Raw genomic sequence first — 17,870 nt, forward strand, 5'->3', positions numbered from 1 at the left:
GGGGGGGAGTGGTAGGAGATTTAGTCAATTGCTTTTTAACTGACTAAAGAATAAAAAAAATAAATATTATTTGACAATCACATCACACTAAGTAAAAATCAAACCACATTTCTACAGTGATTCATGCCAATTATTTCTCAATAAAACTGGAAAATATGTGGGTTAGTTTGGGTTTGCCATTAACCTCAGCTTCTACTCAATGCTCATAGGGGTAGAGCAATAACTTATATCATGTATGTGTCTGTCTGGTCCATGAGAGTCAGTGAAATCATTTAGATGCATATATTCCAAAAAGTCTTCATGAGATAAACTTGCTAAAGGATTAAGGAAACTAATGTATTTGAAGAAATTAGAACATGGAACTAGAAAAAAAATAGCAGATACCTAGGCCTAAGCCTACAGAGAATACCTAGAAACTGATGGAAGAACAAACAGGATTACTCAAGTGCTCTGAAGATTAGCAGTCAAAGTTTAGGTGACATTGATTAGGTTTACACGTGCCAACTTCCAAAGCAATGTGAAACAGTCTATTATTTTCAGTTTCTGGCCTTGTATTTTAAATATTGAACATAGTCAATTTGCTATCATCACATCAATTTCATATATATCCTCAAACCTACATTTTAATACATTCAAGTGAATAAAAATTTTCCCCAGTTTTATAATGGATATTGGAATCTACATTCAAAAAACAAAGCCCTATTTTACATATGAGCTCATGAACCATAGCTCTTCCATAGATAAACAATTCTAAATAGGTCTTAAGTTAAAAAAAAAAAATCTACTAACAGTAACACATTCTAGTAAATTGGGTCATTTTTTTTTTTTTTATCAGTATCAGGTCCAACACTGACTCTTTTTAGAAATTTGGCTTTATACACTCCTTATCAAGATTGTTCTCAGTGTTCATTTACTGTTAACCTCTTCGAACTATTTTAACCCAATTTGTATTTTTTAACAACTGTTTTTCTTGTTCTTCATATCACACTGTAACTGGAAAATAGCTCACTCATTTCTTATTTCTGAATTACAATTTTTCTCTATTAGGAAACCAAGTAGAATCACTTAAAGTTCCTCTCCTTTGTATTGTTTTGTCATTATAAGCTCAGAAATGTTTCCTGACAATGGCTCCCTTTTGAATTTCCCATTACTTGGTCAAATGATTTAACACTGGGTAATCAATTTCCTTATTAGTCATAAAAAGATAAGTCGGCTCATAGTGTAGAGTTGTTCTTTTGAATATCAGAGGCATGTTCTCTAGATTATTTTTACATAATAGAAATCATTTGAAATATTAAGATTATAGAGTGAAAACCCGTACTTGTCTCGAAAGTATCTTTTAAAATATAATTGTATTCAGACAATAGAATTAATTGTAATTACATCCTTTAACTCTTCTGATTACATTATGTTTATGTGAGGAGTGGGATTCAATAAAGTCTAGTACCATTATCAGATATTAGTGGGATACATCAACTTCCATGGAGAATATTTTCAGTGCCATTTACATAAAATTAGGTAAGACAATAACAATGATTAAGTGTTCTTTGGTAATTTCTCATCCTAGCTTCTTCAGTTGAACCTTCTTTTTCCTTAGTTAAGTCCACTGTTATTTTTCCCATAATGTCATGTACCTATACAATGGACTGAATTAACAGACCACCACCATTTCAATGGCCTATATATCCATGAGTTTATACCCCAAACCTCTGAAGGATATGTAGGGTATGAAAAGAACTTGGAGGTGATTTAAGAATCTTGACATGGGGAGATTTCAGGTGGACACATGTCCAAATAAGAGGAAGGCCGAAAGAGATTTGACTTTAATAGAGGAAAGGAAGGTGATCACAGAAAAGACTGGAGTAAGGAAACGAGGAGTCAGCCTGTAGAAGTGGAGGAAGCAATGATCAAATTCTCCCCTGGAGCATACAAAAGAAACCGTCCTACAGACATACTGACTTTAGCCCCTAAGACTGATTTTGGACCTCTGAATTCTATGAATAGAATAGATTTTTGTTGTTTTACACTACTAAAATATTGTCATTCTTTACAGCAATCTGCTACAATTAAAAAAAAAGAGATTTAAAAGACTTCCATACTTCTTTGGAAAAATATGCTCTGTACTATCAGTTTTGATTTTTAAATTTTTTATAGAGATAACTTAAATATTACTTTCCTTTGTTATTTGGGTGGCAATAATTTGTTTTGTAGTTACTCTGGATATTAACATGTCATTTTCAATGACATTGTTGGATATATTTCCTTGAGTTCCTTTTACCAAGTTGAAGGGAAACACTGTATAATTAATTTCTATATTTGAGTAGCCAATCCAATTAGAAATCCAAAACACAAGCATCTTGCAGAAATCAGCTGCCAGATTTATTAATCTATCTGAAAATAAAAACACGACAAACAAAAAATAGAATAAAAACAGAACTTAAAAAAATGTTTAGATACATTTCCCAAAAGTTTATAATGCAATGTTTTGAACCTTTCTGTACTGAAAATATCTCAAATGTTGACCAAGTACTTAATTCGTTCAGTGAGTCAGTACCTTAAACAGTAATACATATATATATATATATATATATACACACACACACACCGATATCTATATGTATATATATATATAGATATATATACACACATATATGACAAACTGTATATATCTAGTTTGTCCTTAAATATGATATAATTAATACCACTCCTTCTTTTGATCCCTTAAGATAACTCATGGCCTAATTCTTCCCCACTGGAAAACTAGAACTAGACATTTAAAAAGAAAATGGAAAAAAAAAAAAAGAAAAAAATAGAATTCTCAATACAATTTTCGTTTCAATATATTTTAAAGACCCACTTTAAATTTCTTGAGCTATGTCAATTCTCTTTCTAATAGGACTTTAGTTGAATATTTTAAAATCTGTTTTTATTCTAAGTGCTGTAAATTGTCACATGAACACAGTGGGGAATAAACTTCCAATTTTAAGGCATACTTTTAGCCTATAATAGGCCTAATGATATATGAGTATGTAGAATAATCCACTGAAATCACAGTTATACACATGTTGAAATTAGAGTATTTTTCTGGGATTTATGTGAATGGTATTGATTACAATGTAGGTTTGCCAATAACTGTTTATAGAAATGAGTAATGATATGTCCTGTTGGAAAATGGGTAGCTGGGAGATTATCTTCTACAATCTTTCCTGTGCTCCTCATAAAATCCTTTTATAGATTGATTAGATTTTATCTTTCTGTTCAGTTTGCTTTTACCATTTTGTCCTACAGACCCTTACAAAATGTTATTGCTCTGGGATATTGATTGACTGAACAAAATTCACATTTCTTGCTGGAATCATTCAGCAAACTATTCAGAGATTCTATAACACCATTTACTTAAGTTTTTTTTCCAGGTGGCTAGAACCAACATATTCTGCTTTCAATATTTTCTCCAAGTGCAAAACAAAACCAAACAAAACCTTGAAACTTTAAATTTTTAAATCTTCTTTCAAACAATCCAATCACATTTACACGAGTGTCCAAAACAAGATGATGGATAATATCAGTGCCAGCACTATGTCATACAGCAACTTCCTCATCTTCTTTGACAGTATGCAATTTTCCATTTTGCCAAAAGTTACAAAAGTTTCCACAGTTTCCCTTAGCAAGCTGAAGCTTACTCTTCATTTGTCAGTGTGCATAAAAGCTGCTTATAGCATAGCATGGCGTAAGCTATTTTTTAAGCAATAAATGGTTCAAGTCATCTATTTTGTCCTGAAATGCTATCTGTAGTTAATTGCGTTGCTTATAAATGGTCATAGTAAATTCAGCATGAAAGAGAATATTACAGAAAAGACAGCAGCAGAAGCATTAGCATTATCTAATATTTATATATGTTATCAACATAACACAGCAGTAAAAGGTTTAAATGCATATCAGTGGGTACCATGTCTAAAAATTACTATAGTACCTATTTAGTGTATTGGATATTTTTCTTAAGGAGTGCTTGCTGTATCTAGAACAGCGTGGTAATGATTTAGTACAGTTAATTCTTATTGATTAAATAACGGGTTCATGTATTGTAGGAAGTGAAAGGAGACAGATATTTTTTGCTTCATTGTGACCCCAGATTTAACATTTAAACAAAAATCTCCAAGGATCATGATCATATATCATATGATCAAGGATCATATCAATATTAAACGGAATTGGGCTTCAAAATTTTAAGACAGTATGATTTGTACCTAAAGAGCAAGGTGGCACCAGATACATGTAATGCTACTGGCCTATGACTCAGTTTGGAGCCAGAGTCCAAAATTGTGCCCTTCATCTATACTCATGCTGATTACTCAACTTCAGCAAAAACTACCCATTTTATGGTTATGTTCTGTGAGTCATTTATAAAGCAAACCAAAACAAAAACAGCAAATGCAGCCTCTAAATACCTTTTTACATGAGGTGCAAAACAGTCATTTCTAACAATTAAACTGCCATTTACAGTAGATGTTTTTGTACACCTTGCAGAGAATCAAAAAATGATAGGGGAAAATGCCCGCGGCTAATAGTCTCCAAGTGGATATTTACACAATGTGAATTAACTGTACCATACATATCCAGAGAAAATGAGCATTTTCTTATGTTAGGAAATCAAATAAACATGATATAGCTTCATCATACTTAAAACCTTTAGGATCCCATCCCAAGTCTAAGTAAAAATTAATCCCCAAGTTCCCCCGCCCCCGCCCCCGTTCGCCCATTATCTTCCTGTTATACAGAATAATGTTTCGATTATTCCCACCCACCCTCAAATAAAGTGCGCAGTCCATGGCAGACCATAGAATAATGCAACAGGAAAAGCCCCTTTTTGTGTATTATTATTTAAAAATAAAATACAAACAACAAAAATAAAACAGAGATTGGAGAGAATTCAGATTCTCTGCCTCTTGCAAAAAAGAGGGAAAGCGCGGGGAAGGTCCTGCTCGACTGTCACCGTGCTAGTACACGTAGCCTTCGTTGTAGGGGTGGGGGTTGCAGCAGCCCCCTTCTGGCATGTAGGCCATGCTCTCGTCAAAGTGAGACAGAGGCACCGTGTCCTCTTCATTGATGTGACGCTCCATGTCCGTCTTCAGCAGTGGCCGCTGATTATCTGGAAAGGCCATGGAGAAAAGGGCTTCCGGGTCACACACAAATTTGTAGACATATCTCTCTCCGGCCACCTGATGATCATATGGAAGAGAAAAACCCATCCAGCCATCCCCAGATGGGGAAGGACAGGGAAAGAAAAAAGACCAAAAACATGATTTAATACACCAGAAAAAGCTAGAAAATAGGACAAGACAATTAAGTATTAGCAAACAGGCATAAACACAAATGCACACACCTTACTTTGCGGAATAAATTACAGTTCAATAAAGGAAATGCAAAATGTTGATGTTGCACACTAATTACATTATAGTTATTCCAGATGCAGTTAAGAAATCTCAGAAGCTTTCTTGTTAGAATATAAAGGTAAGCTTACAATGTCATCTACGGGAAAGAAATCATCGATTTATTGCAGGCATGTTACATTTTTGTCTGTTTTAAAAGATAATATCTATACTTGTAAAAGCAGATCCTTTAAGATATAGTATCTTCCTCTTAATAGTATAGTACATTTCTAAAACTGTTGTAAAAATAAACTTCCAAACCTTAAAAGAAAAATGTGCTTTGCTTCTAATAAGCCTACACTAGTGATTCACTGATTCACAGTGTGAGCCATTTTTTTGTTTTGTTTTGTTTTGTTTTTGGCATTATATATTCTCATCTTAAGGGAAAAAAAGATACATTGCCTTATTTAAATGAAAGATGGATCGAGAGGACAGCATTATCCTGTGTACATCACTTTTCAAAATGAAGGCAAAATGCATTAGGCAGAAGTTAAGGATGTGTGTAAAGTGTCAAATTGAAGTAAGAGGTGTAAAAAAGTGAAAGGAATTTAGTATACACAGTGCATAGGGAGGAAATGAGAAAGAGCAATGTTGACAGCTGCCTGAAATGAAGAAGTAGCATAATCTATAAGGAATGCCATGACCTGAACTTAAATTTTGAAGAGAAATGCTTCTCTAGGAAATTATAAACATTGAAGGAAACAAATATGTCCCTCTCCCCTCCAGCATCACTGAAAAGACTGTACAGAGGAGGAGGGCTGTGGATGAATACAATTCTTTGTATTAACTTTGACAGAAACTTCCTCTATGTGTGTAGAGTTTAATAAGCTTAGAAAGGTGAAAACAACTCAACACTTTGATTTCCTGTGTGTCAAAAAAGCACTACTGGTCGTGTGGTAATGTAGGCGAACAGTGTGTTCATGGTTTCTCAACTATTGATATATGTTTGAAAAAAGGAGTAACTACTAGTGAGCACTCAGATTTAGAATATTTGTGCCCTGGGTTTTTGTTTTTCCACCCTGAAGGAGAAACAAATTTAGAAAACTCCAAATAATCTCAGTATTCTTAGATTTTAAAACAGTCAACAAGGAGTTTTTATGAATGTGGATATATTCCCGAAACTGCCCTCACATCCCCTTTGTGAAAGGAAACAGCAATGTTCCTGGGAAAGTTGCTGTAACGCTGCTATGGAAGTCTCCAGCACAGTGTGTGGCATCAGCAGCACCTACCATAAATGTATTCACTGTAGCCCTTTATACAAAGGAAATTATATTCATAAAGATGGAATGATAAAAGGACCACAAAAATATACACAATAACAAAAATACTAAATACTAGTTTTCCTTTTTTCCTCTTATGGTTAAAGCATTTGTAGGGAGAAAAATGGCCTACATACCTCTGAGCATTTTATAACTTGTTTTGTTTTGTTTTGTTTGGGGCTGTGGAGAAAGGGGTATTTGATTTAAGCTAGAAGAGCTTTTTGTTCAACCTGTTGTTATTGGTTATAATTAGAAATTAACTGATAAATCACTACGGGGTATATTAAAATGTACAACATGCTATCAAGAGTATAAAATCTCGTAGGCATTCTGCCTTGACTCATTACTTCCTTCTACTGTTCTTTTGAACAAACATTCGTAGGGTTACTACTATATTTACTGGACTAGGTTAAATGTCAGAGTTTTGAGCAAGGGCTGATAACCAGCCAAGGGAAATAAAGTCTTCCATTGTCAGAAATATAATCATAATATGAAAAAAATGCTTTACATTATCTATACCCAAATTACAGATGATAAAACATGAAATTTATGGGAGAGACAAATCAAAATTAAACAGGGCCGCATCTTTTGAATTGTGCTTTACAAGATTAGATATTCAAATATGTTCTAACCATTAAAGTGTCCAAAATAGTACAGGGATAATGTGAAGGAAATTTTAAGATTACAGATCAAACAAACAAAACAATTTAGCATTATATCATCCAGAAATAACACTATTAAAGTATAGGCATATACTTTTTAAGGACTTTATAAATTTGAAATAGAAGTATACATGCATAGTTTATAAGTTATAACAAGCACTACTTAACTATTTATTTCTTTCATAATCACTAAAATGACTAATCTTTATGCGTTTAGATCCACTTGGCAATTTTTTTCAATTTTCTATTATCCACATCACAGAAACACATAATTTCAAGTTTGTAAACAAGTGCGTCATAAAAATATCTTCCCCAACACATTAAAATATAGAATTCTATACTGTATTTGTTTTAAAGGATTGAGTAATATTCCTCTGAACAACACAATAAGGCTTAATTTTAGCTTAAAATGGTACATGTGGCCCTCCCTGGTGGCTCAGCGGGTTAAAATACAGCACTGAGAAGCTGAGGCCACTTCCTCATGAGTTCGATCCCCGCCTGCCCCGGAGGGGACCACATGGCGTGGCAGACCTCTCCTGGCCCGCCCGCTGCTCCCCTAGCAGTGTACTTTGATCATCTGCCTGTTCTGCTCCCCACTCTGTCTCTGGTGAATCCTCTCACCCTCTGCATCTCTGGCCTGTACCCCAGTTCTTTACAAATAAATAAATAAATTAAAAAAGAAAAAATGGTACATGTTATAAAATGTTGATGATAGAAGCAATACTTTCTTTCTAGAAAGAGGGAACAGTAGGAATAAAACAATGAGGTGTGCCAAATGACAGGTGTGTCAAAGAACATCAAGTAGAATGGCTCAAATGTGTGAGGAAAAGGAGTGTGAGGAAAAGGAGTAAGTTTATATGGCTATAAACATTACAAAACACTTTTGACAGTTGTGCTAGTTGCAAGCAGACTGTAATCTCTGCATGTTATAGCATTAAACCAAATTTCCTTTCTTACATTATAGTAAAACCCCAAAATGCTACATTTATTTATAGCATTTTGTGTTTATATTTATTTATAGCATTTTGTGATCCTTTGGCAATTATAGTCTAATAGAAAAAATTGTGAGGCACATTTTTGTTGTTGTTGTTATTTTAACATCTATGCTATTATTTAGTAGTACTTCATTTTATTAATTTGTCAAAATAAGAGACTAACAAAGGGGGTATGGTCAACTTAGATAAATGGAGTTCTGAAGTGGTGATAATAGAAATAAGAAACATTAAGCATAAGCACCTCTGAGAATATCTAAGACTAGGCCTGGCATCCTGGAGACACCCTATCAAACACGTGTCTGAAAGCTGTGGTGTGATTAGAGCTCTTAAAATAAGTTTTTACTCTTTGTGAATGTTCTCTTTAACAAGGGACTCAATGATCAAAACATATCAGTCAAATATGCCTTCACAGACTTCAGGGCATGAGATGAATTAAGCATGCCTTTTCATGTGCCAGGTACAATGCAAGAGTCTCCACTAAACTATTTCAAATAATAACACAACTTTATGAGGTAAGAACATCATCTTTTACCAGAAGAATGTGTTCAAAAAGAGGCGCCAGTGAGAAATAAGCAAGAAACCTAAATTCTGACTGCATTTTCTTTTATTGCCCAGGGAAATGGGCAGTGCTCCCAGTGCCAGCCCACTTGTTTTTCTGGAATTAGGGAGATGGTGATGAAGGCATTGGGATGAATTTGAAAAGATTCCATTAAAATGGGAGTGGTGGATGAGAGAAATGGAGAAATTAAAATGATCCCACGTGTGACAGGAAAGGCAGGTGATAAATGACTAACAATTGGGAATATAATTCAACCCTAACTTTTAAAAATCTTGGACATTCTAATAGGGAAACTGAACAAAAGGTCAGGGAAAAGGCAAAGCTTGCAGATAAACTATTGGTCTGAGGCATTCAGCAGGGGAGGGGGAGGCAGAAGAGGAGGGGTGGTGTGGTGGTCGGAGCACTATACCTGAGGTGGGAAATGGTATAAAAAATGAACAGTGATGTAAGAAAATTAAAAAGAAAAACAACAACAAATAATCCCTCTGAAAATAGTAAAAATTAAAGATCTCAAACATTCTAACTTTAGTTTTTCTTCTGCTTATTTTTTTTCTAAGTTGTATCTAAATTCTGAACTGACCAAATCCAAAGCACTAATTCCTTTTACTCTAGGAAGTTATTCCTGTTAAAAGTAAGGTTTTAAAAAAAAAAAAAGTAAGGTTTACACCACAACTGATCCATTACTTCTTGGTATCACTGTGCTGACATAAAAATATGCCGAAATCTGTAATATATCTGTTCATGTACTTCCAAATGAACAAAGACTGCATAATATAATTAATTTTCACAATGGATAAATCATAAACTTATTTCAGGGTTAGGACAATTAATTGAATATGCAAACAAAACTGAAGGACATAATAACAAATATCCAAATGGTTTATCTTTATGTCATTGTCTTGCTCAAAGTATTTACAATTGTACTAAATAAATTTGCTTTACCTCATTCTTTTTTCAAAATCTACTGGTAACTATTAAAGGAAACTCAGTTGAAGTAAAGTAAAATATGGTTTAACTTCACTCTACCAACAAAATAAAATCAAGTATTTATTTCATAAATGTTTTTAAGTTGTGCTATCAGGTAATATATCATCAGGTAAGATTTCAGGTGAGGAATAAAAATGTCTTTAAGAATGAGAAAAAGAAATATTCTGAATGTTCTAACTCTAAAGAAATAACTAAGAATTCAGTTAATATTACAGCCTATCAGTAAAAGCACATCAAAATTATTTAACTGTGGAGAATGCAGCAGAGTATCAACTTCTAGAGATACATATGTGCATTATCAGTACTAAAACAAACTTTCTGACAAACACAGCAAAGTAGGGACTTCCAGAAAGTCTACCACTTTGTGTATAATATTATACATTTGTCGATAATGCCCATGAATGTATAAATAGAAAGGCTTCTCATACCAAAACCAAGAGCTAAGCATATGTTAAACTGAGCGAAAACCTTGCTTCAGCAATGCAAAGATATATGGCTTTTAACGTATGACGTTCAGATTAATGTGCAACATTTCAATGAATTTTAATGCTGTATTAGCGTCTCACCTTTTGCATGATTCCCTTCTCATAATAATAGCGCAGTGAACGGCTAAGTTTATCATAGTTCATAGCTGGCCTGTTTTTCTGAATGCCCCAACGCCGGGCCACCTGCCATAGAAACAGAATTATGTTACAGTGTTAAGTGTTAACTTATCCAGATATTTCATAAAAATTAATCAATTAATTACTTCCAAACTCTCCCAAGAAATCCAAATCAAAGACACGAGGCAAAAGCTGTCATGATCTGAATTTCCTGAGTCCTGGTTTGCTTTTTAAACCAGGCATGCAGTGATCCTTCTGAAGCATCACAATAGAATTCTTTGTCACTATTGTTTTGGATACAAAATTAAATGGAAATAAGGGACTGTGTTTACAGTGAGAAAGAACAGGCTGTAGTTCACCAAAATGAGGCAAGTTTCCCATTTTGAGACACAATGTTATTTTCTTTTAGTTTTTCAGATAGGAGCCATAGATCAAGAACAGCTCAGTGAGTGAGCTCTGTCTAAAGGTGCTTTCTGAGATTATGATAAAGGAAAGAGAAAGAAATCTCACTTGATACTAAATAAGAGTGAACACAGTGGCACAGTGTGTGCAGCAGAGGAAATGGTATACAAATTAAACAACTGAACTGCAAATAATTTTTATTGCCTGAAGCAGCATTAGGGTAAAAGTGTAGCCGATACTAAACTGGGGAATTAAGCATTCATTTAGAGAACAGTAATTGGATGCTAAAAATAAGAAGGAAGTGGAAAAGGTCACCATGTATATGAGTCCACAAACAAAATTCTCTGAAGTAGAATGTCCACTTTGTTGTTCTATGAAAATCTCAGGGCTTTTTATAACATGACTTTGGAGGAAGAACTTTTCTGGTAAAGAGTTCTTCAACAGAACCTCAAGAAAACTGCCTTCCTCAAAGTATATGTATCCCGCGCGTCGTGACCACTGTGGCTCGCTGAAACATTTTACTGTGCTCTTGTCATCCTCGCAAAAGTCCCTTTCTCCTTCATTTCCACTCTTTATTACTTCACAGAAACTGCAGATGCCACATATACCCATGCAACCCCAAGAAAGCATTATCTAATAAGGTTAATGCTTTTTATTTCTATGAAATTCTAAATTGTTGCTCCGTCACATTACAAAAATAGAATCCTTTTCCAAGAGATCATCTGTCTCTCTACGTTGTTAGCAACAACCTTTCTGCTGTTTATTTTTTATAAATACGAATTCTCGCTATTTTCTCTCCCACTAATTTCTATCCCCTGATGTAAGATACAGTATAATTTAGTCACATGCATCAGAATCCTTTTTAAAGAGCAGAGAGGTGATATAACAGGGATGTGATTATACATCCAAGTCGACAGCCACAGTGGCAGGTACATCTTAATGTACCAAAGATAAACTTCATTTTAATGGAAATGTCCTGAGCAACGGTGAATGGCAATTAGAAACGAAGGCAATTCTTTCCAAATAAAAGGTCTCTTAAAAATGTAATAATGGAAACCGGTGAATCTTTAATAAGACATAGCAGCCTAAAGTGGATGTGAAGATAAATTCCTAATATCTGCTTAAAGTAAACAGCAATTTGTGAATACTCATTCACTTACACATGGTTCCTTGTTAGAGGAACTCAACAGGATGTAGCTAGAAAGTAAAATATTCACTGTGGACGTCTCTGGGAGGGGAAAAAAAATGACTTATTTTTAATTACGGGTTTTTAAATTTTATATATATATTTTTACATCATTCCTCATTTTGTACATTTTTCATCTCAGCTGCAGTTCCCATGGACTTCCCACCACCACTTCACTCATGTGTCATCACCACAGTTCCATATGCTCTTCCCACCGCAGTTTTGATCTTGTTCCCCTCTCCTTTAAAGAGTTTGATGCTTCTGATCCTACTCAGTACTCTGGGTGTTAGTACACATTTTAAACCAATGAAATTTATTCTTAGGACTGTTTAGGTATCATATTTTTCATAAAGCTGAGGGAAGGGGGACACACTAATACACCATGAGATGCAGTCATGGTAATGAAGATGATTAACATTCTAGAAATTTCTTGAAGAAAATTGTGCTCAGTCATACAGTATTATACTCTTAAAATGTAAAGAGCAGGCCTGATGTTAAGTGTTCTTATATCAATAAAAAAATTGAAACTTAAAATGTACAGATAACATAAATGATTTCCAGGATAGGTGAGCTCTCCCAACTAAGAGAGTTCAGAGTTCTCCCATCCAGAACTTCCTTAGGGCCCACCAATCAACACTATACCACCACCACTCAAAGCGCAATTTCCAACATGGCATGAGTGAGAAGAGTGAAAAGAACAAAGCACTAAAGCATTCACCCTATTGTCAAAATGAATTAAATGGAAAAATGTAATTAGTTCAAGTATTATCCAACTTATTTTTAAGTCATGCTTGAATATGCAACAGTAAACCTGGAAAGCATAATCAGGGTCTGACTTCTTGGTAACACTTCTAGCTCAACAAATTTGAATATCATCAAGGCTTCTACACTTAGTCCTATAGATGCTTTAATATGCTAATCATTGTTCCCTGGAATAACTCCCTGGGATGCATGCTTATTTTGAAAATAATCTCACATCTCAAATATTTCAAAATGAGAAAGATTAGAGCTTATGTGATTGGTCTCGTTATCCAAACAGACTGAGCAGATTAAGTGCAGGCCTGAAGTCCCAGGCAGTATCATTTTAAGCTTCAAGTTGAAATCCTAATGGAAGAGTAATTCCAAAGAGGATGACTCCAGAACCACCTATCGGGGCTGCTAAATAGTAGAAAGAAGACAGTGACTGTGAGACACGAAGGCTAGAATAATTCCACATGCTTTCCAAGAAGAGACTTAAATAAAACAGCTGTCATAGCCTGAAGAAAGCAACTGCAAGTGTGAACAATACAGCAATCAGAAATGGAGGTTTCACCTTGAACAAAGACCACAGGAGACTTTTTAACTGCTTATTGCACACTGCCACTGAGGTACTTACTATCTGGAAATGGTCTAGTGACTCTGAATTACCCAGGTCTTTGTTAATTTGTGAATCTTCTGCAGAAAAGGTGTCTAAATGTCAGTTTGTTATATGAGACAGATGTAACTATATGTCTCCTTGTGCTGAACATCACAAAAATTCAGAATTTTATGAAATCATGGTCACCTGGCTAAGTTTCTGCTTATTCAAATATGGTCATGATAGAGTCAGCCACTGCTGTATAAAGAGCCTCATCACTTGCTAAGTACTTTTTACTCTTCTGAATGGATCAATAATTACTGACATTCAATAATTTCCTTTGTCTTAACAAATACATGGTAAAAATAAGAAAAGATCTACTTCTCCTCAACTTTATTTTAATCACAGATGGAGGGAAATGACTGTTTTATATAAATTCTTGTTGAATGTACTCAATTCAAGCATGAACCAATTCTTGCAATAATTTATCAACATCTTTCTCAATGTGAAGAGTACACATTTCCATCCTGTTAAAAGGCTTTCAAATTACTTTACTTTAAGTGTTTCTAGTCCAATTTATTAGTGCTTCACAGTTTTTGGTTCCTTCACATCATTTAAGTACATCTACATAAAAACTAATTTCTTTTCACAGGCAAATTAAGTTTTAGACATACTATAACATTCAATCACCCAGGCATTTTGCCCATGCTAGATAATGGGTAATTTCAAATTCAGATATTGAGTCATTGTGTGTGTGTGTGTGTGTGATGGGCCAAGGGAGATCACTTACTCTCTAGTGCTACTGACATATTGACATACTCTGTAAGAGACTTACTTATACTAACCAACTCCTCTTATTTCATACTGCTTAATACCTATCTGAATCAGATAGTCTTTAATATCTTACTAAGTAATATTTTACCTTCTGGATATCAATTTAGGCATATTATCTAATTATGATTGAATACATGGTTTAATAGAGCAGAAAATTTAAGATGTATAGGTTCATTAGCCTAAGTTATAGATGATCAGTATACATGAAATTAATTACTTTGGATTCAAAACTGGTGAGATATTTTACTGAATTTTCTCTCTTCTAATGTGTTTAGATTCTATAGGTAAGAAGATCAATCATAAGCATGTTACATGGAAGTCTTACACTGCTTTCTTGGTTAATGAGAGACAGAATTTTAAGTTTTAATAGTAACAAATAAAGCATATTTTAATAAGATAAGTATTTCATTTGACAGTTATCTTTAAAGTGGCTTAAAATGCCATTGGTGAGCTAGGCCATAAAAAATAAATAGCCCTAAATCTTCAAGAAATACAAATACAACCAAGAAATTTCTTCATGAAAATACTCCACTTGTATATGCATGGGCAGAGGGAAGGAGACAATAGAACAGTTAGTTGAAATTGTGTTCCACTTATCATCTTTTACCAAGGTCTTCATTTGAGTATTTTCTTACATATTATGGTGATATTTTAAACTTCATCCTTACTTTCTCTTGGAGGGTACACAGCCCAGGTGACTTAAATGTCACCAACAATCAAAGGGAAATGTTTTTTCCCTTGAGGAAACACTATTTGGTTGTGTCTCCTAAGAAGCACTTAGGGAGTTAGAATTTTCCACTGTGGTCTGTACTTGCCATTAGCCCTGTAACTGCTTCTCAAACTCCATGCTTTCCTGCACAAAACTTGGGTCTCCCTAATGTTCCACTGCTAATGTCGTGAGACAAAGCTAAATTGCCATAATAATAACTGCTAACTCACAAGAACAATTCTGCACACCCAAATCTCAACGAGCTTCTGCAAGACACCCCTTCTCTCCCTCCAAAAGACTACAAACACCCCCAAATTAGATATTCCTTTTGAGACTTCCCAGGTCCTGCCTTATTGAATAATGATGATCTGATTTTCTACAGTATCAGAGCTATAGGAGAGCATTCAAGCAGAACAGGTACAGAATACATTCATATTTTACTTTAAATATACACTTTTGGGAGAGGGTCTACCTTCTAATTCAGATGCTTTCCTCAAGCTGTTAACATTAAAAATAATACATTTTGGCATAGCAATCAAATGTTTCTTTCTATTATAACATATCTGAATTTTTAAACTAAAATACACTAAACTGACCTCTTCAGGCTCAATCAGTTTAAATTCCATGCCTCGCCCAGTCCAGGCAATAAAATGAGAATTTGAAGGGTCATCCAGAAGAGCTACCAAAAACTGCCAGAGCTGCAGAGATCCCCGCCGCTGGTATGTGGGTCCTTCTCGATACATTCCTGGCTCTTGTTTGATGTCACCTAAATTAAAGTTTTTGAAAGCTTCTATCATTAACAACATTATGACATTGACACAGCATTTACTAACCATAGTCACAAAATGTAAAACCCACTTCATGGGTTATTATGAAATATATTACCACTAAATAGAGATTTAAAAGAGTTATAACAGTTGAATATAAACCAGGAATCTGTACAAACTTCCAAATAACTATATATATGGGTCAATATAAATGCACACAGGTACAGAATAAATTCATGGATATCATCTTTTCTGTTTCAGTGACTTCTTTAAAACCATAGTATTTACTTACAGTTTGTTGTTTTTGTTATAAATACCATTATTCATTGCTCTAAGCAACACACAAGAAGCCATAAGCAATTTTAAGAAATTGGCAGAAATTTTACTTATACAAATTAAATTCTTCAAAATACAAATGTAAATACCTTTGCATATGACAAACTTGAACCTTTTAAGGGAAATATTTCAAAGTACATTTTAAAATATCTTAAACTCTTAAGTTAATTAATATGCAGCTTATATGAATTATAAAATCCTGCAGTCAATTCAAGGCATCCTGGATTAAAATTGTCCCATCGTTCATACTAGTACTAGCACTTTTTCAAATATCAGCAAATTAAAATTGTCTCTCATTTTTCTTAATTTTTTGTTTATAATCCATTCATGTGAATTAAGCTTGCAATTCTTTTTCCAAAAACCCACTTAAAAAAATTTATGCTAGAGTTACCTGTCAATCTCTATTTTTAAACAAGAATTGTTACTACTATATTTATTTGGTGTACATTTATAGCATATACTCTGTTAAATAGGTTCTATAAATAAAGTTGTTAGTGCTTCAATGTTTGTGTTATAAATCTGGTCAATTACCACTGGGTTTTATGGAGGAAAAAAATAAAGAACTGAAAACAAAGGAAAAACCCTCCTTTGCATGAAGGCTGACTACTTCTATCTCCAGCCATTTCAAAAAATATGTAGAAGTGTTCCATTGGGGATGGACATCTGGGGATCTAAAAGTGTATCATTGTCAATGCACAACATTCCTCTCCTAAACAATGCAGATGGAATATATTCAATTTGATCTGTTCTCACAAAGTGTGAATCACAAAAAGAGACCAAATCACAACTTTCTAAAACTCTCCTTTGATCAGTAGACAAAAATATGTCTCTAAAGGAATTACACAAAGAAAACTTAAAAAAACCTAAACCAAAATATAAATTTAGTTAAACACTGCTAAAAATCATTATGTTGTTTTGAGCTAAGCTAGATAATACAGGAGTGTCTCTTACTGATTTCAATGACAGTTTTATTTATTGCAGCTTCTCCTGAGATTTACAAAATTGTTTAGGGAGGTAACTGAAAAATTATGCAGAGAGTGAAACAGCATCAAATTTATAATCTCTGGATGGTTCCTCCCTTTAAATGTGACATCATCCTGACCTTGTACAATAAAAAGAGCCCTGATTTTTTCTTGTTCACTATTCTTTACAAAATGTAACACTAATATTATCTTCTCAAAATGTTTTCTTAGTCTAAAATTTAGAAGTTTTTAAAAAATCAAAGGGAATTAAGTCATAAGGACAGCTCACAGCCTTAACACATTAGCGTAAATTTGGTCTGTTAGATTGTATCATAATCCTGGGTTCATTCTTTTTTTTTTTTTATTACAAAGTTAATTTTTACATCATTTTGCACATTTTTTTTTCCATCTCGATTGTAATCCCCGCGGGTTTCCCATGTGGGTTCATTCTTAAACAGTTTTTCTTAATTATGAACCCATACAAATTATCAGAAATTCTTAAAATTTTAAGTTCAGTATGAAGGAAGGAAACTGATGAAGGTCAGTCTAAGAAGTTGGACTTTATGCTTTGTCTCAAGAGAAAAAGCTGTATATTAGAAGTGTGATGCTCCACTAATGCTGCTAAACAGAACAGTTCACACATCTGAAGTCCAGAGCCTAATGCGAGCATCAAAAGGACAAAAAAAAGAAAAAAAGAAAAAAAAAAAAAAAAACACCCTATCAGAGTTTAACCCCGTGACCTCAAATACATTTAGAGAAAAAGCTGTATATTAGAAGTGTGATGCTCCACTAATGCTGCTAAACAGAACAGTTCACACATCTGAAGTCCAGAGCCTAATGCGAGCATC

At 34.0% G+C, this 17,870-nt stretch overlaps 1 protein-coding gene across 8 annotated transcripts in view; it reads right to left on the minus strand.

The window, feature by feature from the left end:
• Positions 1-3,370: 3,370 nt before the first annotated feature.
• ETV1 (ets variant 1) overlaps positions 3,371-17,870 on the minus strand; it is an 84,493-nt gene continuing 69,993 nt past the window's right edge. For all 8 annotated transcript variants that reach the window (XM_012721004.1, XM_012721006.1, XM_012721001.1 and 5 more), the window contains 3 exons: positions 15,554-15,723; positions 10,455-10,556; positions 3,371-5,216 (listed from right to left, as the gene is read on the minus strand). In XM_012721004.1, the coding sequence (XP_012576458.1) occupies positions 4,995-5,216; positions 10,455-10,556; positions 15,554-15,723 (494 nt within the window). In that variant the 3' untranslated portion in view covers positions 3,371-4,994. The remainder of the gene's footprint in view (positions 5,217-10,454; positions 10,557-15,553; positions 15,724-17,870) is intronic.

This window comes from Condylura cristata, unplaced genomic scaffold (genome assembly GCF_000260355.1).
Source record: "Condylura cristata isolate star-nosed mole 26May11 unplaced genomic scaffold, ConCri1.0 scaffold00005, whole genome shotgun sequence".
Classification (NCBI taxonomy): Eukaryota; Metazoa; Chordata; class Mammalia; order Eulipotyphla; family Talpidae; genus Condylura; species Condylura cristata.